Genomic DNA, 26,829 nt, shown 5'->3' on the forward strand with positions numbered 1-26,829 from the left:
TTTTTTAAAGAAAAAAACCTGATGATCAATCAAGTTTCCTTCCCTTTAAAGGTTTTCCAGCACTGATGTCATTGATGTAAATGATCAGCCTCTCATGACTCAAGCAATGTGTTTTAAGATAATTTCCCAAGCAACAAATGAGTCTCCCCCCCATGTTAATCAGTCAAGAGAAACTGTTGTCTTCATTAAATACACTCACTATGTCACTTCCACTGAACTACTGTAAAATTTATGTTAATTGGCTAAATAACTGATTAATTGGTTAAAAGGTAGACAGTTAATTTACCCAGAAAATGCATTATTCGGTGAACAGCCTAATCAAATACAAACTTGGGAGAACCATCATATTGATGAATGCATTCTATATTTAGGGAAGAGCAAGAGGCATCACCAGCTCCAAGTCGCAACTGGACAAGGGCCCAAAGTTGTGTACCATTGACAGTGGTTTGAATAATGTTGAAATATGTAATATTTTAAATAAATAAAAAAATATGTTAAAATAGGAATCATATAGGGTTTGAATATGGGAGCTGAAAAGCTAAGAGGCTTAGCAAGGGCAGCCGACCAGGCAGCACCATATACCACTACAACTCCTCATTAACGTATCTCATACTAATAAGGAATGTCCCTTGTTGCTGAACGCAGTAGCTGGAACTCACAACTCCATAGGCCTTTTAATATGGCCAGCTTAATTGCTTGCTAGTAACTGCAACCCAAGCGATGTAACTCACTTGCCATTGATGACTCCGTCTGGATTCAGCATGGGGATGACCTTGAAGATGAAGCATTGCCTCAGGAGATCTGCAATGGGGTCACTGCTGAGCAGGAATTCAAGTGTCCCCTTCATTACCCAGCTGGCATTGCTCTCACCCGGGTGGACCCTTGCCATGAGCACCACATAAGGACGGTCACCTAGAAAACACAGTGGGAAGGGTATTCTTTAAAAAAATGCTTTTTCCTGTCCTTCTCCCCCTCAATTATCATCATCATCATCATCATCACTACTGCTACTACTAACATACAGTGGTACCTTGGGTTAAGTACTTAATTCGTTTTGGAGGTCTGTTCTTAACCTGAAGCACCACTTTAGCTAATGGGGCCTCCTGCTGCTGCCGTGCCGCCGGAGCACGATTTCTGTTCTCATCCTGAAGCAAAGTTCTTAACCCGAGGTACTATTTCTGGGTTAGCGGAGTCTGTAACCTGAAGCGTATGTAACCTGAAGCATATGTAACCTGTGGTACCACTGTACAGTCATACCTTGGATCCCAAACACCTTGGCTCCTGAACAAATCGGCTCCCGAACAATCGAAACCCAGAAGTGAGTGTTCTGGTTTGTGAACGTTCTTTGGAACTCAAACATCCAATCAGGCTTCCATGGCTTCCAATTGGCTGCGGGAGCTTCCTGCAGCCAATCAGAAGCCATGCTTTGATTTCCGAACGTTTTGGAAGTCAAATGGACTTCCAGAATATGGATTGTGTTCGACTTCCAAGGTACGACTGTATATCTGTCCCAATAACCTCATGGGAGCTTTATATTCTAAAATGGCACTAAAGCACCATGAGACTTTCCCATGAGACTTTTATTCTGGGTGGAAAAAGAACAGTGCTTTCTGTTTTGGAGCGCCAGTGGTCCACTGGCTTCATACATGTGGTCCACAGCATGTCTATGGAATTCAAATTGAAATGCCATAGAAATAAAATACAACAGATAATAGAAGCAATACAAATACAACTAAAAATCATACAGCATCTAGCACAGAACACAGGCAGAAAATTTGTTAACTGGTCTGCCAAAACACTCAGCAATTTTCAAGCGGTCGGAGGGAGGAAATGGAGGAACCACTGGCTTTGACACCCAGAGCTGCTTTCTCCATTACTCTGTCAGGTTAAACAAACATGTAGCAAAAACACATATGCCTGTAGTGGTCATCATTTCTGACAGCCACTACAGACAGACTTTGGCAGAGAATCAAGGCCTTCCAACCAATTTTGGCTTTGCATCACATTTGACAACATACCAGCTGTAGTCTTTATTCTCTCTCTATTCTAGCCTGCAGCTGAGAAAGGGGGGAAAGTACCATCCACCAGAAAAAGCAAGGGTGAAAAATAGGCCATGCTGTGATTTGGGTCTTGCATGTATTAGTACATCTGCAGTAGAATGATGTGGTCATGTTCTGGGATTGTAGAATGGATTGTACCAGTCAGAGACTATACAGGTGGGGAGTAGCATTTTCAATGTCCCCCCATATTTTAAAAAGCCCACAAAAAACCTGCAAGAAAAGAAAACTGCACATGCATGTGCTGCTGTGGGGATCTTTGGGTCTACGGATGTTGTTGGATTCCAACTCCCACCATCCTTGACCATCCCTGACCATGCTGGTTGGGGCTGGGGGGAGTTGTAGTCCAATAACATCTGGTGGGTCATAGATTCCTCGCCCCTGAACTAGTGCAGCCAGGGGAAATGTACCGTGTGTGTGTGTGTGTGTGTATGTGTGTTAGTTCATAAAATTTATACACCAGTTCATTATAGTATACCAAAAAAAATCAAGAAAATCAGGGAAAATTTACAACCCTACTTTAAAACATACAAAGGTTAAAATATTTTAAAAGATTAAAGTCAGAGCATTTTAAATTATGCATCCACCTTTCAATAAAAGCAATTTTCAAGGCAGATTAAATTACAATACGTACAAATAATTGAAAGAAATCACAGCTGTAAAAATTTATAATATATATTTTTTAAAGAAACTTGATGAACAGAAGTGAAAACAGTAAAATCAGCAGCAATCAAACCAAACACCCCCTGCGATTCCAGTTTTCTACTTGCAGTGGGGTCAGCTGGCTTCTTTGACCTAGGCGAGCATGCAAAAATGTTGCTAATCTAACTCAAGTTTGAAGTGGTACACTACCTTATTCCTTCCACTGCTTACTTAGATCCAGCCTTCTCTATTATCTCTAACAAGGAAAAGCTGCTAGGTAATGGGGGCTTTCAGCTTGATGAGAGTGGGGGCAAAGCACAGCCTAGAAGAGGGCTCTCCGAGTACAGCCCCTTGTACTGGCTATCAGAGTCAGAGGCCACTACAGGAGCAGTGAGACTTCGGCACATGTGGCCCCTTACAAAGAAATTAATGTGTGTGCTGGCCCATATCCGCTGTCTCAATTTAAACACCATTACTCACAGCTGCAAACACAATTCCAGGCACTCGCTTGTTCGAGTAATGAACAGCCACTTCTGATTCCGAGTCCCTTTCAAAGTTTGCCAGTAAAAGTGGAAGGAGAATGAAATATCTTCTTTCTGAGAATGATGAGCATTGACAATCTTGATCCCTAGCTGGCAACCCATCTGACAATTATATGATTTGGTGTGACACTCAATGAGAGATCGTTCCCCCCCCCTTTTTTTTTTTGCGTGTGTGGGGGGAAACAACAATTGATGGCACCACGCTGGTTCTGAGGCTGTTTTGTCATGCTCAACCAGATCACTTCAGAAAAATGTAAAGCTACATTCAGTTGCTTCGTGGGGTTTGGATTTGGAAGAGGCCCCAAGGGAAGGACGAAGTAGGAACGATACTTCTCTCTTTTAAGAAGAGTCGAAAGCAAGAGCACTGTTGCAAAAGCTGCTTTTATGTCACGTCGTGGTGCTACTGTGTATCTCACTGTCATCCATGGATTGTGGAATCATCTCACGCAAGGGTGGAGAATCAGTTTTCAGCTCAAGGGTCACATTCCCTTCCTAGGACCACATGGCAGGGCCAGAGGCAAAATAGTCTATAACGGTGTGGGTCGACTACAGAACAAATAAATCCAGCATAAACGAGATGGAAGCATGTCCAAGGGGTCTTGATATGAACCATGCCCCTCTCTTCATCTGTCAAAGCCTGGAGAGTTTGCACTCACTTGGTGTTTCTGCATGAGTTGCTAGCTGTTGTTGTATAGTCATGTCCGCCTGTAATGGTTCTAGGGGTTGCTCGTGCGTAAGCCTGTGCCAACACCTGCCTGGGTTGCCTGAGTGAACCTTTCCTGTCCGGACAGCCACTCACCCGTGGCTGTCTCAATCGCTGGCAGAATCCGTCAGTGGGCGTTTCTTAAACTTCTTCCAGCAAAGAAGTTCTTTGACGCCCAGTCTCCTCCTACTCTCCCTGCGCGGAAGCCTTCTGTGCAAGGAGGGCGTAGGCAGCGGAGGACCCTTCCTCTCCCTGCTGGTCCCCGGAAAGGAGTCATGTGACCACCTCTCTGATTCCCCCATCTGCCCCCCTTCTCCACTGGAGCTAAGCTGATTCCCTTCCCCAGAAGATGGGCTGCCTCTCCCAATCCCAGGACGCTCTCTGGGATCCCTCTGGAGCCTGCTCTCTCCCTCCGGCACTGATGACAGTTCCCTGACACCGCCTCTTCATGACCCCATGGACCAGAGCACGCCAGGCACTCCTGTCTTCCACTGCCTCCCGCAGTTTGGTCAAACTCATGTTAGTAGCTTCAAGAACACTATTCCAACCATCTCATCCTCTGTCATCCCCTTCTCCTTGTGCCTTCCATCTTTCCCAACATCGGGGTCTTTTCCAGGGAGTCTTCTCGTCTCATGAGGTGGCCAAAGTATTGGAGCCTCAGCTTCACGATCTGTCCTTCCAGTGAGCACTCAGGGATGGTTTCCTTAAGAATGGATAGGTTTGATCTTCTTGCAGTCCATGGAACTCTCAAGAGTCTCCTCCAGCACCAGAATTCAGAAGCATCCATTCTTTGACGATCAGCCTTCTTTATGGTCCAGCTCTCACTTCCATACATCACTACTGGGAAAACCATAGCTTTAACTATACGGACCTTTGTTGGCAAGGTGATGTCTCTGCTTTTTAAGGTGCTGTCTAGGTTTGTCATTGCTTTGTCATTGAGTTGCTAGATTCGCCCCCTATTTGGAAGGCCTTTGCCAATGGGATTGCTCAGCAGCATTTAACAACGTATGATTGATCAGCTACCTGTGGCTAGATGTTCCACAGGCCTGACCTGTCTACTCCAGATGCCAATTTGCCGTGCTGGTTGGGGATAATGGGAGCTGCAGTTCAACAACTGGAGGACACTGTGTTACATCTCTCCTCATCCCTGACTATTGACCTTTCTGGCCAGGGCTGATGTAGTTCAACAAAATCTGGAGGGCACCATATTGGCCACCCCCAGGTTCCTATACAGTCTGTGTTATGCTTGAAGCAACAGACAATACAAATGCCTGCTCCTGAATCATATGCATCGTATTTCTTATTTCCCAGCTATTTCATTGGCTGCCCCCTCCCTTTCTCGTCTTCTCCCCCTCACCATGATTTAGAACTGCTCTCTGGTCTCATTGCTGAGCGAAACCTATGGGATTCTGCATTTGTGGCTTGGAATTGGACTCCTGAGGGCCCCTAATGGACAACAGCTGTAAATAGCACTGAGCCAAATACAACATGCTGCCTTAAAAAATAAAATAAAATTGATGACTGAAGCCTTAACAATCCTTATCTGTTCTCAGAGGGGTGGGAAGGGACGGGAGCACAGCATGTTAATTGAGATGCCTTGTTTCTGCTTGTAGATGCCTTCTTCTTCTTGATCACAGGTAGGGATGGAAGGGTCTGTCAATTTCAGTGCTCTTTGTTTCGCATTTTTCCAAACTTAGATTCACTTCCCCACAATTCTGCAGCAATCTGTGATTTCTTTTTTGTTAAAAAAAAACCCTGATGAAAATTATCCAGCATTTCAGCATGAATTTCTCCTAATAAACCCATTTTTTGCATGCAAGCAATTTCCCCCAATGTAAATAATTTCTATGTATATGTATTTTTAGGCACACTTTTAACTATTGTATGCATTTTTGTAAACATTTGTTAGACATCTGCATCGCAAAATTTAGATAAATGTAAATTTCACATGTTGTTTCAGAAGGTGTGAACTGAGTAAGTTTGCATTAAAATGCAAACTGAAATGACTATCTCTCCCACCCCTGCCACTCCATTTCATTCTCACTGGCACATTAGTCTGTTCCATCCTGTTCCACCCCCTTGCATGCCATTCCATCCTATTATATGCTTTTCATACCCACTTTTTAATGTAACAAACATGCTTTTCAATGCGTTTATCAGCAAGACACACATACTGTTGCAAACATATTTTAAATAAAATATGCATTTTTTTCAGGTGCATTTTTTGTACACCAAAACTGTATTGCACAATCCAGAGAGGTGTGTTGTCAGACTAAGGAGTTGCAAGCAAGTCTGGGAGAGTCAGATTGGGTTAGTGGTCCACTGCACATAGCATACAAAACAAATTTCTCTCCTATCCCTAAGTAATGCTTGGGTGAGCATGCTGGTGAGCTCCCCCTGGGATGGGTGAAAGGATCAGAATGGTGAAAACACACTCATCTCTTCTGTACCGTAATCAAAGAATTGTAGAGTTGGAAGAGACTACCGGAGTCATCTAGTCCAACCCTCTGCAAGGCAGGAATCTTTTGCCCAATGTGGGGCTCAAACCCACAACCCAGAGTTTAAGAGTCTCGTGCTCTCCTGACTGAGTTTATCCCAGCAAACATATGATGCTCAGATACATGCCTGAACTAGCCATTCAAATGGTATTACTGATTCATCATGACCTCAGATAATGAGACAACCCAAGTCAGAATTGCCTCTGCAGTACCCTAATTCACAGCTGCCTAAACAATGCAAATGTCTTCCCAAGGCATATTGCATGGAACTTGTACAAGGTCTCTTAATGGGCCGAGGTCCTTCAAGGCTGTGTTCGAAGGCCAGCTCTTTCAAAGCATTAGGTGACCATTTTGAGAAGAGTCCTTATTGGATTCTGGGGAAGCTGCCAGCCAGCTCAGGTTAGCTATTTATCTCTGCAGAAACCTCATGTGGCACATAACCTTCTCTGGGAATGTAAATAATAAAAAGGGGGAAAGCGCAGGAACCTTTTTCCGCTACATAAAGTCTCATCCAACATATCACATCTTGTTACACTGCATTACGTTCTGACATGCCCAGAATATAATGCCGAACTGCTGGCAGACGTCAGCCAGGAAGAGGTGAATGAGGGTTGGTGTCATGGTTTGTATGTGTTTACTGCAAACTGGAGTAGAAACAGAAAAGAAAAGAAACGTTCACAGTTTTGAGAGACAAAAAGTATCAACAGGTGCAGAATTTTTAACACTGCAATCAAGCTGCAGGCTGCTATTTGCCTGGAAAAGTGGAGGTTTGGAGGAAATGCCTCAAAAATCACAAGGGAGGGTGTTCTGGCAAATCTCCTAATGTCTATCCTAGCTGATTGAGAGAGACAGTGCAGATTAGTAGGGATGGATGAATCTGTCGTTTTTGTTTTTCTTGGTTTCTCATTTTTTCAGCAGTAAGTTCCATTCCCCCTATTTCCGCATCAATGTGCAATGCTTTCTTTTCAGGAAGGCACATTCCATGTGCATTTCCCCAAAATTATGCATTTTCATATGACAATGCCGCCCAGTGTAAGCATTTCTGCAACCAATCTTTCCTAATACGATATAGCTTTGCATATTATTTTTCACAAATATATGCCATTTTGTGCAATCTCTTCGGTTGGCAATCTGCATGACAAAATTTAGAGCTTCAGGATTTTGAAAGGTAGCAGCATTTTGGTTCACTTGCTAGTTTAGCAAATGCAAAATTGGTAAGTCTACGGGAAAATGTGAACTGAACAAATTTGTTCCCCTTCGTTACCTGGGAATGGGGATTCTATGAGCCAATTCTTACAGACGTAGGCAGGTATCTTTATACTTACATATTTCTCAGACTACAACTTCCATCATCCCCAAACACCAGCCACACCAGCTGGTGATGATGGGACTTGCAGTCTTCAAGTCATGTGGCCTGTGGTTTTCCAGGGTTTCAGACAGGCGGTCTCTCCCATCACCACCTACCCAATCTTTTTTGTGTGTGAGAGAGAGAGATTGAAGCTGGGACCTTCTTAATGGAAGGAAAAGCATGCACTCTACCACTGAGCTGTGCTCCATCTCCTGATATTCTACACCAGGAGTAGAGAACCTCAGGTCCATACGCATATGCATCCCTCCTTGCCTCCTTATGTGGCCCTTTGAATTCTCTCAAGGCCACAACCCTCCCAGCCACAACCCTCATTGGCTCTACTTTGCACCCTCCTTTTCAACCACCTTTTCTTCCTTCCTTCCTTTGTCCCTCCTTCCTAACTGCTTCCAAACGCCCTGTGCACAGAAACAGTTTCTGGATAAAGGCAACGAGGGTCCTGACAGTCTGCAATGATTCTTTTGGATTTTGCAACTATATATTATACATGCAGGCATTGTTATTGTTGCACACGGCAAAAGGGAACATTACGAACGTTAAATTGCTTTGCCCATGAACTGCCTTGCTCAGTACTTTCATATCCTGGTGGGGTTGTTTCATGAGCCGCGTTGCCTGGCAACCTCCTTTGTGTGCCTGTGTGTGTGGCAGTGTTATTGGAATGCACTCACCTTTTAAATGAGAGATTCTTGGAAGGGATTGGGCCATAAAGAGAAAAGACCCAGACACAGGCATGTGATGCCCAGGCCACAGTCCATTTCATGTCTTAGAGAGGTTTGCAGGATGTGCTTTGAGAACTAAGTGTGGCATGATGGACAGGAACACAGAAAGCTGCCTTATACCATGTCAGACTGCTGGTCCATCTAGCTCAGGCATCCCCAAACTCAGCCCTCCAGATGTTTTGGGACTACAGTTGCCATCATCCCTGACCACTGGTCCTGTTAGCTAGGGATGGTGGGAGTTGTAGTCCCAAAACATCTGGAGGGCTGAGTTTGGGGGTGCCTGATCTAGCTGAAGGGCAGGGAATCTTGGTCCACTAGAAGGTGCTGTTTGGTCCAGGAGCCAAACCACCTACCTGTGAAGCAGCTGATGGCACTGGGTGATGTCAGCTGATGGGCAAGGGGTGGGATTCAATTCTGCATTCACAGTGCACACAGAACTAGTGTACACAGCTAAAGCAGTATATTTAATCTCCCATCCATTTTAGCTGGAGAACCACATTGCAAAATGCAGAGAAGTGCGAATTTCAAATGATGGCTGTGCTTTGGTTCATGCACAGTTTCGTGATATGTGAATCAAGTACTGGATTATGGAAACTGGATCAAAATTCTGATGATGGGATAACAATCATTGGGGCATGTTTCAGTTGTCATTCTGTTTGCCTGTTTTGTGTGTTTCTTTCTGAACTTTTCTTACCTGTACCAAACCCTTAGGAAGGGGTGGGTTCAGGAAGATAAGCAAAGTTGTGTTTGGTAAGCCCAAGAATAGCTGGCCCACCTGGTGGACAATAGCCACAGCAATAGCCTCCTGACAGCAGCAGAGAAGGACTTGTGTATGAGAACACCATATTGGCTCTGGCAGTGCATCTGTGCAGTCCCAAACTTCCCATTGCCTCATCACCCCCTTCCTGAAAGAAAAAAAAAGGAAGGGGTGGGTTCACAGTGACCCAACCCTCATGAAGGAGGCTATGAATAGCAACTATCCACAAAGGCTATACTCCACTACTGGAGGCAGAATGCACCTGTATACCAGTTGCTGGGAATCACATGTTGGGAGAGTGCTGTTGCCCTCAAATCCTTCATGTGAGCTTCCCAGAGTCATCTAGTTGGCCATTGGGAGAAGAGGATGCTGGAATACATGAGCCTTCAGTCTATCCAGCAGGGCTTTTCTTATGAACCAGCAGGGCAAAGGCTGATTTAACACATAGGAAACTGCATGCTTCCATAGTTAAACTATGGACTTCACTTCTGCAAGATTTAACAATTCAAGGAGAATAAGTCTGTCAATGGCTGCTAGCCATGAAGGCTATGTTCCACCTCCACTGTTGGAAGCAGTATGCACTCAGGTCTGGCTCAAGGGCTTCCCATTGGGGCATCTGGCTGACCATAATAATATAATAGTAATTTATTATTTATACCCCACCCATCTGGCTGGGTTTCCCCAGACCACTGTGAGAACAGGATGCTGGGCTAGATGGGCAAAGGAAACTGCCTCAGGCTAAATCAGTCCAGCTACAGTGGTACCTCGATTTACGAACTTAATCCGTTCCGGAAGCCCGTTCTTAAACCAAAACCATTCTTAAACCGAGGCGCGCTTTCCCTAATGTGGCCTCCCACCGCGGTTGCCCTTCCACTGTTTGGATTCCTTTCTTAGACCGAGGTAAAGTTCTCAAACTAAGACACTATTTCTGGTTTTGTGGAGTTTGTAAACCGAATTGTTCTTAAGCAGGACTGTTCTTAAACTGAGGTACCACTGTAGAAGAGGAGAAGAGTTTGGATTTGATATCCCACTTTATCCCTGCCCGAAGGAGTCTCAAAGCAGCTGGCATTCTCCTTTCCCTTCCTCCCCCACAACAAACACTCTGTGAGGTGAGTGAGGCTGAGAGACTTCAGAGAAGTGTGACTAGCCCAAGGTCACCCAGCAGCTGCATGTGGAGGAGCGGGGAAGCGAACCCGGTTCACCAGATTACGAGTCCACCGCTCTTAACCACTACACCACACTGGCTCTGTAGTTCAGGATTGCCTCCGATTACCAGTTGCCGGGGATCATAAACAGGAGAGCAGGCTGTTGAGCTTTTACCCTTCTTGTGGGGTTTCCAGAAGCATCTGGTTAACATCTGGGAGAACAGAATGCTGGTCTAGATGGGCCTTTGGTCTGATTTAGCAGGGCTCTTCCTACGCTCTTAAACTGAATTAAACTATTGCAAGCAACCATCTTTCTGGAGAATCTCAGCCTGGATCTTGGTATAGGAAAGCACCAGTAATTCAACTTCCAACATTGTTATGACTGAGAACAGAGGGTTGCCCGCAGTATCGTTCCCTCATCCTCTCCTCCTTCCTTTCTTCCCTCCCGCCCTGTTTGCAACGCTGTTGTCATTTCCTAACGCTGATGTCACCCCAGTAAATGCAGGCGGTGTTAGATTGGAGTCGCGAGGGCAGGGATATCCATCATGAGCCGTTGCCATGATATCTACTTCAAAGCCTGAATTTGTTCTGAGGCAGGAGGCAATTTGGGATCCTCTTAAGTATTTTACGCTGATCACTGACCTCCCTGTGGCGTGTTTTGAAAATGGAGCCTAGCATGGGTGAATGGGAGAAATTGCTTTTGCGGAATTGAGGCAGGATGCCTAGGATATGAAAGGCAGGCGGAGAGGGGGATGGAGGAGCCCATTTCTTCAACTGAGCGTTACATGAGACAGAACACAACTACCTGCTTTTGCATGGTCTGAGTGGCGTGCTGAATGATGGGAAGGTGGCTCCATCCAGGTTCACAACTGTTCTCCTTCATTAGAGTAAGAGTCAAAAGACTCTTAAAGGGCAAAGATAGCAGAGGGTGTGACTCTTTTCAGAAGGCCAGCTGCTCAGTAGAATGGAGAGGTTCAGGACAGTACCTTCTGCTGGGCCCCATCCTGTGTCCCTAAGTTCCCCTGGTGGACTTACCCAGTCATAGGCAGGAGCATCTCTCTGCTGAGTGCCAGGCAGGTGGGTCAGGTTGCCACTACCAATTTAATTTCCTACAATGCCACCAATATGGCATCAATTCGGGAGTAAAAAGGTAAAGGGACCCCTGACCATTAGGACCAGTCGTGGCTGACTCTGGGGTTGCAGCGCTCATCTCACTTTATTGGCAGAGGGAGCCGGCGTACAGCTTCCAGGTCATGTGGCCAGCATGTCGAAGCTGCTTCTGGTGAACCAGAACAGCGCACGGAAATGCCGTTTACCTTCTTGCTGGAGCGGTACCTATTTATCTACTTGCACTGATGTGCTGTCGAACTGCTAGGTTGGCAGGAGCAGGGACCAAGCAACGGGAGCTCACCCCGTGGCGGGAATTCAAACCTCCGACCTTCTGATCAGCAAGTCCTAGGCTCTGTGGTTTAACCCACAGCGCCACCCACGTCCCCTAACTCTGGAGTATTATGGGGAAATTAGATGGCAGCTCCTGGACACTCCCTTCTGAGATCCCTCATGCATTGTGGATGTTTGAGGATTTTTTTTACTAAGGCCTTTAGAGAGTGCCATGGAATAGGCACACTGGCACCTGCAGGCACCACAATGGATGTTTCAGTGTCTGAGCAGTGGTATCGCAATATACATATATACATAGGGGCACAGAAGGGGCTAACTGCATTTCTAGAGGGAGGGTAAGCTTTGCTAGACATTACGTTTGTGAAAGAGAAATAATGGTATATTTCCCATGAATGCTCCATCCCCAAGCATTCTTCCTCTGACTCACAGGAACACAGGAAGCTGCCTGAAACCATCTAGCTCAATAGTGTCTACAATGACTAGCAGCGACTCTACACAGGGATATTACCAGCCCTACCTGGAGATGGCCATAGGTTCAACATGGAACCGTCTGCATGCAAAGAAGATACTCTATTGCTGGGCTATGGCCCTTTCCTTCTGAAGTAAGCTCTGTTGATTTGGATGGGATTATAAATTCCCATCACCACCCTACCTGACTTCTGATACTAGCAGATGGAACTGACCCATGGGGAACTTGTCTCCATATATTTTGATTGATTACAACGGAGAAAGGGACTTGTGCAACCCTGCATGTGTTTACTGAGAAGTATATCGCACTGAGTTGAATGGAACTTACTCCTAGGTACTACCTATAGGAGTCTGGTCTAAGTACATGAACAAATGCTTTTCGTTGAAGTAAACAACGAAAAAAGTTACATAAATGATGGAATGGAAACTGCTTCCACAAGAGACAGTGATGGTTGCCAAGTTGGATGGCTTTAAAAGAGGATAAGACATTCATGGAGGATAAGGCTACAAATGGCCACTATTTCTGATGGCCTATGTTCTACCTCCACAGCTAGAGGCCTCATGCCTCTGAATACCAGTTGCTGTAAAACCAAAGGACGATAAAGCGCTGTTGCACTCAGGTCCTGCTTGTGGAAATCCCATGAGCATTTGGTTGATCACTGCTGAGAACAAGATTCTGGATTAGACGGGCCACTGGTCTGATCCAGCATGCTCTTCTTATGTACTTAACGGGGGGGCTGTTTTGTAATAATTTCAGACTCCCAACAGATACTTGGGTTCCTTTTTGATTCATTCCTAAGAGGCATTCTAATTATATGAGGATTGTTGCATATACAACAGTTACATTTTCTCTTTATAAAGCAGAGGTGGGCAGCTCTCAGGGACCACATCCCCTTGGGGGTAGTGTTCTGAGAGCTGCGTGGTAGCAGTGGGAAGACCCAGTGATGGATGGAACCAGAGACAAACTTATTCTAGATTAACTGATCCAGAATAAAGACCACCCCCTTTTCATGGTTGCATCAGATTAGAATTCCCAGTCCTATGCTGATATTTTCTTAACCAGAGGAGTCTACCAATGGAAGCGACATTGCTCCAGTGTCTTGTGCTAAATGCTGTGTTAGGAGACAGCATCAAAGTATTTTTCCTATGCCCAGGAGCTCTAATATCCCAAAGACTTGGAATTCTACAGCATCCCTAGCACAGATGGTAGCAGAATGAATGGCAAGATATCTGTAGTAAACATGGAGCGAATGGCCTCTGTCCCCACCTAGCGAGCCAATATTGAAGATGCAATCATATTCAATTTGCAAACATATGTCTAATCAGCATAAAGCAATCTAATTTTAAAATGGTAAAAGTGCAGGATTCCAGACTTCTTGCTGCGAAACAGGACAGCCGGTGCGTTCCCCAAATCCCTTTGGGTGGGCTGGCATTTACTTCTTGAGAATTAATCATGTTGTTTTGGACGACATGTATTTTCTTTTCCGTGTTAATGTCTATGCTTTTGATATTTAAGAGAGTAGGGGAGTTAGAACTTGCCTTAAACACTCTAAGGACCAAGAGTGACAGTAATTCAAAGTAATAAAATTAATAACCTCAGCAAACAGAGGCACTATTATAGAAAAGTTTGTGAGCTGTCCCCTCCTCCTCCTCTCTGTCTCTCTCCCTCTCCCATCCTCTCTCTCTTTCTTTCTCTCTCTCTCTCTCTCACACACACAAACAAACAAACACACGCACACCATTTGCAGTCCACATACGATTATTGGTTTGGAGCAACTCACTGCTTTCATTTTAGACATACAGCGGCTCTCAGCAGACAAGTTGGCACAGATGGAATCCCATCAGGTATGGAGAAATTCTTTGAGAATGTCTAGAATTTTTCAGTGAGTTTGATTCTATGAGCTTAGAACTCTGAAGTTTACTTTCTCACTCTCCATCATGTCATAGGAAAGCCAGGAAAATTGTGATAGCTTGCCCCCCCCCACCCCCATTGCCAGTGTTTTGAATTACCACTAAATATATCTGGAAAGATGGAGGGCACAAGGAGAAGGGGACGACAGAGGACGAGATGGTTGGACAGTGTTCTCGAAGCTACCAGCATGACTTTGACCAAACTGCGGGAGGCAGTGGAAGACAGAAGTGCCTGGCGTGCTCTGGTCCATGGGGTCACGAAGAGTCGGACACGACTAAACGACTAAACAACAACAACATATGTGGCACACATTTGAGTTTTGTACATGAATGTCATAGACCTCATTGCTTACAATTCATGACCTTTTTGACCCCACACTGCTTACTGATTTTGCTCTTTACATACCTATGGATAGATAGAGTGATAGATCAGGGCTGGCTGAAAGCATTTTGCTGCCAGAAATGGAAAAGGTTCACTGACCCCCCAATGACACTGGCTGTTGAATCCTATTTCAATACTGGCAATGGAATAGTATCATCCACACGTGAAGGCAGAAGGTTAGTTATGGAGTGGCAGAACATTCCGTGTAGCTCATAAACCTCTGTCCCCTAGAAGGCCACAGCCAGAGGGCTCAGGAGAAATGGTGAGGTGATATCATGTCAGGAATGAGCCAGCTCCAAGTGAAGGTTTGTAACCAACTGCAGAAAGCAGCCAGGAACAAAGAGGTTTAGATGTTAGTCAGGCAGGGGAAAGCAGACAGCTGTAGACTTTGGCTCTTCCTAACCTTGACAGGCAGACTGATAAGGCAGTAGCTGAGAGCAGGCAAGAACACAGTCAAAGCTCACAGGAAGCACAAATAGGCACGAATAAACTCAGAGACAGCCTCTCAGAAAAGGAAAAGTTTGGAGCTGATCTAAGTCTGAAAAGTCGGCGAATGGGAGGGTAGCTAGATAGAAAGCAAAACAAGAGACGTAAAGGTTGTAACTTCAATATCTTCTGTCAACGTCGGAAGGAGTCTTCAGAAGGGTCATCTTGAGTAATGATGCCAGAGGCTTTGTTAGAGCCATCCGGAGCTATCTGTTTGTTTTTGTAGTAAATCCTCCTTTTTAATTACCTACGCTTACTGTGCTATCAAGCGGGTAACCTGAACTCCTGACATATCACTACTGCCCCTGCCCCAGCATCTGCCACCTGAAGCACTTGCCTTACTCTGCCTTCAAAGGAGGGTAGAAAAATCAATTTCAGTATATTTCAGTTTCTCATTTTTGCAATCTTAAATTTGGTTCTCCATATTTCCACATCAATTTCCAGGAATCTGCAAGGAAGGTGCTTATTAATTTGAAATTGTCAGCAAGATAGGTTTTATTTCTCCACTCCGTTCTTCCAATTGTTTACATAATAGTAGCTTATTTATTTGTAACAATCCTTGATCTTGTACTGATTGAAATGTTTCACTTTCATGTTCTATGTTTTTCTTTAAAATTATTTTTTTATTAAAAAAAACAACAAGCTGCCATGAAAATTCATCAGCATTTTGGTGCTAATTTCTCCTAATATACACACTTTTGTATGCATATTTGCCTAATATACACATTTTTGCAAAGCAATTTCCCCCTAATATAATGCATTTTATGCAGCATTTACACAAACACATGTGCATTATGCATACATTATCCTTGTGCATGCATTTTGTGCACACATTACTTGGCTGGAGAATTGCAATGCAAAATTTGGAGAAATGTGAATTTTCAAAGAATGGCTGTCTTTTGGTTTGCACATTGTTTTAGAAAATGTGAATTAGACAAGTTTGCCTTTGACTGCAAACTGAAACGAATTTCTCCCTCACATGCAACTGAGGATAGACAGACTTTGAGCATGTGATAAAATGGCTCTAGTCCACAAAGTCTGATGCATGAAGTTTTCAGTCTTTATGGTGCCCTGTGCCACTTGTTTTATTTTCTTTTTATTCATGAGGGGGAAGCAGATCACTCCTAGGTCCCAGCCTAGAGATTCTGCCTCTCTGAATTTTTCTGCTAAAAATTGCGCTGAAGCATCTGCTTCGATTAGGCAGCTTGGCACGGCATAAGGAAACAGGCAAACACTAAATCCTACCTCCTGCTGGTTGGAACGCAGTTTGTATCCACGCCATGTTATTTCTGTAATCTCTTTTTTCATATTTGTGTCAGGGAATATCAAAAATGCTTTTAAAAGAAGCATCACTTATTTAAATAAAAGTGTATCCTTGTAAATCATATTGTCATAACAAAATGGATGGCTCACATACTCCATGGAGCTCATTTATTTTTCTCCTTTCGCCTTTCAGAAAGCCTTTTTTATGCCCGCACTCTACTCGTGAAGTATCTGATGTGCATCCCACCACAGATCTTTAATTGCCTAAAAAGGGTGCACATTTGTGTGCAGTGGGAGAGATACACAAATAGAAGAGAAAAAAGTTATTGCTGGGTCTAAAACCCATCCTAAAACCCAACCCGGTTTTTATTGTGCTGTGCTTATCTGAACTGCCTACGCTTGCAGATCGGGGCAGATGCACTGATTCTGCGTACATAAGAAGCATGAAAGAGGGCAGGGAGTGGAATGGAGATGTGGCAATCAGAGCAGGCTCCTTGGCTTTACAGTTAATAGGCATAGCTGTGTGGCTAGGCAGCTGGAGGAGGAGAAGCTGGGAAGATGCCAGTGAAAGAACTGGGACTGGAGGGAGTGGCTTATTTGTCATCCTTAGGACCTCCAGGGAAACTTGCCATGCCTGATAGACCTGGAACTGGGTGCAGAGAGTACACTTAACTGCTAAAGGGAGCAAAGCTGCGGGCAGCCTGAGGTCTCTCCAGCCCCCTTGATGCCTGTCCACGAGCAACAAGTGAGTGTCTAGGCAGGAGCAAACAGGTTCCAGGAACTCTGTTCTTTGTGAGCTTTCGTGGGTGAGCTGTGAGTTTGTTTAGGCCCTGGGTGAGAGATAAGGTGGATGGGGAAAGTCCTGAGAAATAGCCAGGAGTCTGAAGGCTTAGCCACACTTACCTTTCCTCCACTCTTTCCAGGCACAGACCACAATTCCAAACTCTGTGTCCAAACGTCCAGCGTTTCCCCCGCAAAACCCCACTCTTTAAAGCTCAATCAGAGCAAACGTCAATCCACGCAAAACCCAAATTGATGGTTACTCCAATTCAGCTTAAAGAGCAGGTTTTCATGGGGGAAATTGGGGCACGGGGACACTCAGACATGGACCTCTGCCTGGAAAGAGTAGAACAAAGGGTAAGCGTAGATAATTGGAAGGAGTTGGTCTATATCTTGCTAATAAATTAAACATTTGAAATGGTAACTGTGTATTTTGTTTTTGTAACATTTGTTGTTTAAGATGTCTGTTGGTGCTTTCGTTTTCTGTACACAGCTTATTTATTTTTATTTCATAAAATTTAAATACTGCTTGATTGTAACAACAACCCTCAAAGAGATCTATTTTTATATACCAAATGGTATAGCAGTATAGAAATAGCCTAAATAAATAAGGTTCTTCCATGGGAGTGTTGGAAAACCTCAGAATGTGACACTGGGTTGAAAATTCAGCTTCCTTGGAACCTCTATTTTCATTTTCCCAAGGTACTAGTCCCTATGGCTGAGCATTTGAACACGTTCAAATGTGTACAAGGGATGTCTGCTGAAGTCTCAGGAGACAATGAGGTTCCTCAGTAAGATATTTGGGGACATGGCTTCAAAACTCTGATTATCTCTGTCCTTTCCTGTAAGGAGCAAAAATAAGAAACCATGCACATATTCTCCACTTGCATAATTTTAGAGCATGCACAGTTCAGCTTTCCCTGGCACAAAATTTGGATAAAGCCTAAATGTCACGGGGCAGTGATGTATCACATCCTAAAGTAAATAAGTGGGATAGCATAAACTGATGGCATCGTTATTTATTCATACCACACCTTTCCCCCAGAACTGGGACTCAAGGTAGCTCACAAAAAATTAAAGTAAATTCAAATAAAGCACACATGGATAAGGCGTATAAATAGTTATGATTAAAAAGCAATTCAACTATCTATGGAATTAAAATAATGTAAATATATATATCAAATTGCAGATAGGGTGGGGGACAATACAGCACACTATCAAAAAACTCTTTCCTTGAAAGCAATCAGTTTGGCTTATATGAGATCCAATATGTAAAAAGGTCTCTTTGCCATTGGTTGACATTTTAGGAGAAAGTCAATAACTGTTTGGGAAGAGAACACAGCTCAGTGATAGAGCACATGCGCTGCATGTAAGAACATCCAGTTCCAAAGACCCTGGCAGGTGGCAGGTGGTTGGACAAGCCTCTGGCTAGGACCTTGGAGAGCAGCTGACAGGAGAGCTGCACACAGTCCTCCTGACCTAACTTGGATCCATCCCCAAATCAGTTAAACATATGGGCAGGAGAGGGTGGGATAAGGAGATACTGTGTCTCCTCGTCCACCCCAAAGAGAGCAGGAGAATCAATCCTGCCGAGTGGTGTTTCACAAGCATGTTCCCTGCAGGGTACACAATGGCAAAGCAATGTTCCCTGCAACTGGCAAGACTGCACCCTGAGCAAAGGATTGAGCTACATCAGTTTGACTCCACATATGTGTTCCACTGATGGGAACAGGCACATGCAAGCTAAAGCTCCTTCTTGCCCAATGTCTCACTCCTTAACAGTCCTGGGCTCGCTTCAGGAGGCCCAACGTGACCCATCCAGAGCTTTCTCCACCAAACTCTGCTGGAACCCAGTTCTGCCCAGTTAGGTTTGATCTTCAAGTCTTTGGCTTAATTGGGTGCATGGTCCTAGCTAACAGTTAGAATAGACAATTGGTCTAATTTGATTTAAGACAGTTTTCTGTCATACAGATGGTCCCACATTTATTATGCGATAACATCTTTCATTTATCACAAAAGAGAGGAACCCATGATGGGTCAACATGAGATCAGTCATAATGATATAAGATCTTATTGATATATCAGACCAACATACATCTAGCAGTCCATAATTCAGTCCCAACGGTGGCCAGAAGGACACAAGTAAAGCCATTCACTTGCCATCTGTCTCCAGTGTCTGTTATTTAAGGGTATACTGCTTAAGCTACCCTGGCTTGTAGTCCATCAAATGAAAAATGAAGGCTTTAACACCATGTTGAAAGGGCTGCTGCCTCCCTAGGAGTTGGTGTCATTGTTGATGCTTTTTGCTCTTTTCTTGTTTGACAAACCAATGTACAAAAAAAGGACCCTGGCATCAAAGAGCCCTAGCAAGCAAGACATGACCTGATGTGCGAAACACAGCTAAATAGCTCATGCTGCCAAAGAACAGGATTTATACACAGGCATTTAAGAGAGTAGTCATCAGCTTCAGTTTGACAAAATGTACTTCTCACAACTCAGGTTCAGAACACATTCCTGAGCCATACAGCTTGACCTTACAGCAGTGCTTGCTTATTGGCAGGCTAATCAAATATTTGACATTTGGTCAGGCTAAGTCAGGCTTTGCTGTTGTTAGAACAAAGTCTGCCCCTTCAGAGCTGTCCCAGGTCCTGAAGACACTGACAGACCCAGTGGCCTTGTTCTTGTGGAAGATGGTAAGCTGCCATGCAGGCTGTATTCGTTTGGTCTTCGAGTAGACAGCTTATGTGACTGAGCACTCCCCCACAAGAGAAAAATCCTATAGAAGAGTAGTGTGTCATAGGGAAAGCTATGCTAAAACTTTCCCCCTATATATACCAATTTTCTGATGCAAGAATTTATTCTTTTTGGTGGGAGGAATATTGAGTTATATGACTCCCCACCTGCAGTCAGAAGTGGTGCAGTCCCAACACAACTACCATTTCCATGAGATCTAGGCCTCTGATTCTTTGGTTCCTGATCAACCTATTGTATTTTGCCTGTTACATACTGTCTTGTCATATGAATTCATCTGTCCTCCAGTCAAGACTGAACTGTAGGAAGATGTCGAGCTAGGCAGAAACCAGGAACCATGGCAAGGGTCAAGATGGGAGATCAAGACAAATGTCAGTGCCGAGAAGACATCTATTTCCTAGAAAAACTCCAAGGGCCTGATAGAGGGACTCTGAGGTTCCCCATCTCTGACAAAAAGGTGTGTGTGTGTGTGTGTGTGTGTGTGTGTGTGTGTGTACTTTGCAGCTGTGCTTTGGTAAGGAAACAAACAGTGCTTTCTGTTAGTCCATTCTTTCTTCTCTTCCTTTGAAGCCACATTCTACTTTTTAGAGCAGAAGCATTGGAAATATATTATCTCTTCCTCCACAGCCTTCATACCACAGAGAGAAGAGGCATTTGTACCCTCCATGAGGGTCTCTATTGATGACTGTTAAGCCACCCAGTCTCAGGTTGTGAGTATATTTTGCCCTTAGTGCAATGTTGCCATACATAATTTTCACCATGGAAATTAACCTATAGTCAAAAATAAGGAAGTACACCTGAGGCCACCATTACAGTAGTGCGAAATCTGTCCCCTACCCTATTGACTCTGGCAACTGTGAATCTGGACATGCTCCTGGACTAAAATGTGACCAGCTGTTGGTAATAGATGTGTATGTGTGCTTCAAAAGGGGGAGATCAAGACCCTTACTGAACAGCTCTCCTTCCCTTTCCTCAACAGTTGCTTAAACAGATTCAGTGAAGAAAACCGGGGGCGGGGGGACAAAGGCTTGTAAAAGAATTATGAAGTATCAGGGAAATTACATTTCCCTCCCCTCCAAAACTAAGTAGCATGACAATTGCAACTGATAGAGCAAATTAAATTCTAAATGCACTGGTGATTTGATATATATCATTTTGCAAAGTGTTACTGAGAAAGTGCTGTTGCTGGAAAAAAGAGTTAAGTTCCAGAACGAGCCTTGTCGGTTCTGAGACCTGATCCAATTATGTAGAGTTCATTAACATAAATGTAAGGATAGGGAAGGACACAATGGAACAAAAAGAAAAGCAAAGAATATATTTCAGTACACTCTGTTTGGGGAACTAGAACTCTTTTGACCTCAAAAAGAGGATTAGTCAGATCCTTGGAGAAGTTCAACAACTACTAACTTCTGTTAGAGGCAGTAGGCCTGTGAATCTCAGTTTCTGGGAATCACACATGGGGAGAGTTCTGTTGCACTCAAGTCCTGCTTGTGAGCTTCCCATACCAAGGGCATCTGATTGGCCACTGTAAGAAGAGGATGCTTTGCTAGGTGAGCCTTTCACAATCCTGATGTTCTTAAAATCCTGACCAGCATGACATGGCTGACCAGTATGACAATGCTCCATCTTTGCTGTCCCAAGCAATGTCACCAGAAAAAGGTCTCTGTGTATCATTCTGCCTCAAAATGGAGCAACTTAGACTGTTGCCTGATATACACATTGTGGATGATTTAACACCAGTCCTCTGCTAACTGCACTGGCTTCTAGTTTGTGCTGGATTTGGGGCCAAGTTCTCTGAAAAACTGCATTCACAAGCCCGCCCAAAATTAAGAATCTTCGAAAGAGGCCTTGCAGTCATTGCATGTGGAGCCATTTCAAATATGCTGCAGTTTGTTTTCCGCAAAAAAAAAAACCCACACACACCCAACCCTATGTTATTTGTCTCACTGTCTGCTGTAGTGAAATTACGTAACTTACATAATTAATTACATAAATTACATTGTCCTATAATATTCCTCACCATTCATTTCAATGTGAAGGAAATGCAGTGCAAATGGACAGAGGCATAATCAATTGCATATCTTGAGTGGACCAAAAAACAACGTATACAATGGATTGATTTCCATTCCAGACATATGATTTTTTAAAAAAACAACAACAACACACATTAGCAATTTCCTCTCCCGTTTCCATTTTTGTTAGAATTCCCTGACATCCTTACTCATGCCAGAGAGGATATTTGGGGCAATTCCTTTTCTGTTGCAGTGCCCCAAATTGGTGGCTTTGATGCTATCAATGGTTAGAGTGTTAGCCTTGGATCTGAGAGGCCAAGGTTCAAATTTCCACTCAGTTATGAAGCTCAGTGTTGTGGGGTTAACAAGAACAATAATAAGAACCCTGTTGGATTTCAACCCTGTTGAAATCCCATTCAGTATTCAGTTCTCACAGTAGCCAACCAAATGTCTACAGGAAGACCGCAAGCAGGGCACGAGTACAACAGCAGACTGAGGCAGCAGCCTCAGGCAGCAGATAACAATAATAATTAAAAATATTTTTTTATACCCCACCCATCTGGCTGGGTTTCCCCAGCTTACAGCATATATAAACCATAACAAAACACCAAAGATTAAAAACTTCCCGATACAGATGTCTTCTAAAAGTTATGTAATTCTTAATCTCCTTGTCAACTGAAGGGAGGGCGTTACACAGGGAGGGTCCCACTGCTGAGAAGACCTTCTGCCTGGTTCCCTGTAACTTCACTTCTCACAATGAGGGAACCACCAGAAGACCCTCTGTGGAGAGCCTCAGGGTCCAGGCTGAATGATAGGGGTGGAGACGCTCCTTCAGGTAAACGGAAGGGGAAGAATTCCACCACCACCTTTCTCCCTGAGTTCCCTAAATTAGCTTGCTCTGCACCTTTTAAGCCAGTCTGCTGTTCTCAGGTGCAATGGAGGAGGGTGCCCATTTGGAAATAAGAGCTGATTGTCAACCCAAGCAGGTTCTGTACACGGCGGGGCAGGGTGCCAAACATATTGGGCCGATTCTGTTCATTTGCCTGGGATAATTTACACCATCAGCATCCATGCTCCTCTAAGATCTGAGCCCAGGTTCCCCCGCCCCCTGACCAATAGCCATTTTAATGTTCACATGACACATGCACATTTTGTTTCAGGGAAGATTAGGTGGGAGGACAAAGGATGCTCTTATAATAGCTATTAGGAACGGAGGTGGGGGAGAGAAGCAAGCTCTTGTTCAGTTATTAGAAAACAATGGCTAAGCCATTATACCTCTCCACCCCCCATCTCTGTCTTTGCGCTCTGTGTGTGTGCCTGTTCCAGGACTACAACAATAGGAATATAATCGCGGTGTGGCAGATAATGAATATCCAGAGCTCTTTTCCAGGTGAGAAGTGCTGTATTGTGACTAGAATGAAAACAGACATAAAGCACTCCTTCTGGGGGAGAGGCTTTTGAGGCTGCTCCTGGGATACATAGCATGAAGATTGCTGCAAGGGGAAAGAGAAACTCCAGAGAAAGAAACTGGCAGTAACTGTGCCCATTTAGAGCATTATTTTATAGAGTTCTCGCCTCTGGATTTTGACTAAAATGATACTCAGAGTGAATTCTGAGGATGATTCTTAGTCAAAGCAGACCAAGGCAAGAGGAAAGAGGCCACCTTTATAACAACCCCTGTATCCTCACATGGGAAATGAGCATGCAAGACTAGGGATGGGTGAATCTGAAATTTCAGGTTTCTTAGCAGTTCGAAAGCACCCCCGGGGGCAAGTAGATAAATAGGTACCGCTTACCAGCGGGAAGGTAAACGGCGTTCCGTGTGCGGCTCTGGCTCGCCAGAGCAGCGTTGTCACGCTGGCCACGTGACCCGGAAGTGTCTTCGGACAGCGCTGGCCCCCGGCCAATAGATGTGAGATGGGCGCACAAACCCCAGAGTCTGTCAAGACTGGCCCGTTCGGGCAGGGGTACCTTTACCTTTACCTTTTTACTTTCTCATGTTTCTTCCAATCTCAACTTCAGTCCTCTGCATTTCCGCACCAGTTTGCAGAAAAACAGGAGAATTCTTTAGGAAAATTCACCAGCATTTTAGTTGTAATTTCTCCTAATATACCCAATTTGGTATGAAATTTTGCCCAGTATTCAATTCCCCCCCCCCAAAGAAATTTCCCCTAATGTGACTGTATTTTTTGCATGCTATTCTCAGAAACACATCTCGTTTTATGGACACGTTACCACCCGCATATGCATCTTTCCACACCCTATTTGGTTGGAGAACTGTCCTGCAAAATTCAGAGGGCTGCGGATTTTGAAAGAGGGCTGTGCTTCAGTTCACGTATTGTTTTGGAAAAGGTGAATTGGGTAGGTTCACCTCTAAATGTGAACTGAACAGAATTTCCCCCACATCTCTACATGATGTGGGGTTAAAGGCCAAAACTTTATTAAATCAAGGACCTGCAAGGAAAAGAACCATTCCCTCCTTGAGCACTTTTGCAAGGCAGGAAATTGTGCTTGCCTGGACAGTGTGTGTGCCCCCCCCACACACACACCATAGGCAGCTGTAGAAAGGTAAGAGTAACATAGATTTAGCTAGTTTGATGAAGGCTGCAAGGGGAGTCTTCAGATCCTTCACTTGGGCTCAAGGTCTCTGATCAGGCAGTTAACTGATCAATGCACCTCATAGTCTACTTGACCTTTGACCTTCCTGATGCTGCTGAACTACCACTCCCATCATCCCTAGTCATTGACCATAATTGCTGGGGCTGGTTCAGTCACATCTGGAGGGCCAAAATTTCCTCACACCTGTTCTATGCATTGATATGCACCCAGCGGCTGAACTAGAGCTCAACTTTAGGGTCTCGTTTCCATCCACATCCTGCCGTTGGATGAGCATTTTGCTTGCAAGTCATCAAAATGTCCAAAACTGGGCAAGCCCTGAGCTCCAGGTGCCTGCCATTGCATGTGCATTCCATTTTGCGTCCTGATGCCATCCCACATCTGCGATCGTCCAAAAACGATGCCCTCCTTTAATAGAGCTGCCTCTTGGCACAGGAAGAGTCAGTTTAGAGTAGCTCAAATGCCTGCCTGGCTCTTTTTAAACACTACAACAACATTTGACCTTTTCAAGCATGCCTCTCCAGCAGCGGGAGAGTGACTGGAATTTACTACCAAATCTGGGGAAATGCAGGACTCAGTGAAATATGCCCTCTCTCCCCCCCTCCCCCTATGTCACAGTTTGAGCTGGATATCAGAGGCCCAGTAACAGCTCAAGGCTCTCTTTTACCATTTAGAAGAGGAGAAGGAGGAGTTCATTGCCTCCCGAGGACCATATTTCATTGCTCTACCAGACAAACATGGGTGATTGGAAGCACAGCATGCAGAGGGTATTCGAAGGCCATTCCAGCTGGGAAATTAGATGGATTCCCACCCACTCGGAGAATCATGAAAGTGAGTCCTAGCACAATAGCAACCAGCATCACTGCACTGCATCCCAAATATTTATTTCAAGAGCTGGTCTAGCTTCGTAACAGTTCACAGCTAACCCACTCCTATATTGGGGGGAAGTTGCATAGTAAGGCTGCAATCCTATATGCGCATAAAGGTAAAGGTAAAGGGACCCCTGACCATTAGGTCCAGTCGTGACCGACTCTGGGGTTGCGGCGCTCATCTCGCTTTATTGGCTGAGGGAGCCAGCGTACAGCTTCTGGGTCATGTGGCCAGCATGACTAAGCTGCTTCTGGCGAACCAGAGCAGCACATGGAAACGCTGTTTACCTTCCCGCCGGAGCGGTACCTATTTATCTACTTGCACTTTGACATGCTTTCGAACTGCTAGGTAGTCAGAAGCAGGGACCGAGCAATGGGAGCTCACCCCGTTGTGGGGATTCGAACCGCCGACCTTCTGATCGGCAAGTCCTGGGCTCTGTGGTTTAACTCACAGCGCCACCCGCGTCCCCATATGCACATACCTAGGAGCAAACCCCCATTGAAACAAGTGGGACTTGCTTTAAAGTAAGCAGGGCTGCGGCTGTGCTTTTGAGCAGCATTAAAGACTGGTAACACAAGTGCCCCATTCCTGGCCTATGGGTTGTATCCAGCATTAGCCATACTCAGAGGAGTCCCATTGATATTAATACATAGCCATTAATTTCAAAGCATCTCCTATGGGTAAAACTTAGTTGGATTCAACCTCATAGCTCCCCAGCTCCTGAGCCCAAACTGACAAGATCATGTGCCTTCAGGGGAGCACAACTGCGACAAGGCCATAATCTAATTAAGTTCCTGTTTTGCTATCAGATACGTCATCTCTTTCCTCCGAAAAAGTTATTGAAAAGAGAGGGGGAGGACAGAGCGTGAGCTCTTTGTAATTAACATGCAGCCGTGCCTGTCATGCAGGGAGCAGGCACAGTTATAATAACTCGGGAGTCAATAATTCATAAACCATAATGCATTATTAATCAATTATCGAGGCCCGAATTACAGTTAATGAGATTAAGCTGATTGGAGCGCTAAGCTGTTTGAATCGTATTGATTTAATCAATGTGCTTAATTAAACTGTGTACATTTTCCCCACACACAATCGTCAGTTCACAACACCCTGAAAAAGTGGCCATCTCAGCCCTTCCTTGCTGTTCTTAATTAGGAGGGACGTAGGGAAATTGTATTTCATTTTTTAAAGTGGGGGGGATAGACCCCTTTTTTATGTAAAAAAAAATGACAGATCAACCAACAGCTTATTATGTGGCTGTCAGTGGAGAGCTAACAGATTTTGCAGAGCTAGCAGCTCCTATGCCTTTACCAATGTGACATGACGTCCTTCAGTGAGGGCCTCACAGCTCATATCCCACACAGTGGAACTGACAGGTGGAGGAAGCTAACCTTCCAGATAAGTGCTTAAAGCATGGGTGAGGGATGTTTCTCAGCCCAAGGGCCACATGGGAAACCTTC

At 44.5% G+C, this 26,829-nt stretch overlaps 1 protein-coding gene across 1 annotated transcript in view; it reads right to left on the minus strand.

Annotated features, from left to right (window-relative positions):
* Positions 1 to 26,829, minus strand: part of AGBL1 (AGBL carboxypeptidase 1) — a 410,764-nt gene that overhangs the window by 255,278 nt on the left and 128,657 nt on the right. Inside the window, exon 18 of the mRNA XM_082198360.1 lies at positions 732 to 912. Coding sequence (XP_082054486.1) covers positions 732 to 912 — 181 coding nt within the window. The remainder of the gene's footprint in view (positions 1 to 731; positions 913 to 26,829) is intronic.

Source organism: Podarcis vaucheri (assembly GCF_965113315.1).
Source record: "Podarcis vaucheri genome assembly, chromosome: 14".
NCBI lineage: Eukaryota > Metazoa > Chordata > Lepidosauria > Squamata > Lacertidae > Podarcis > Podarcis vaucheri.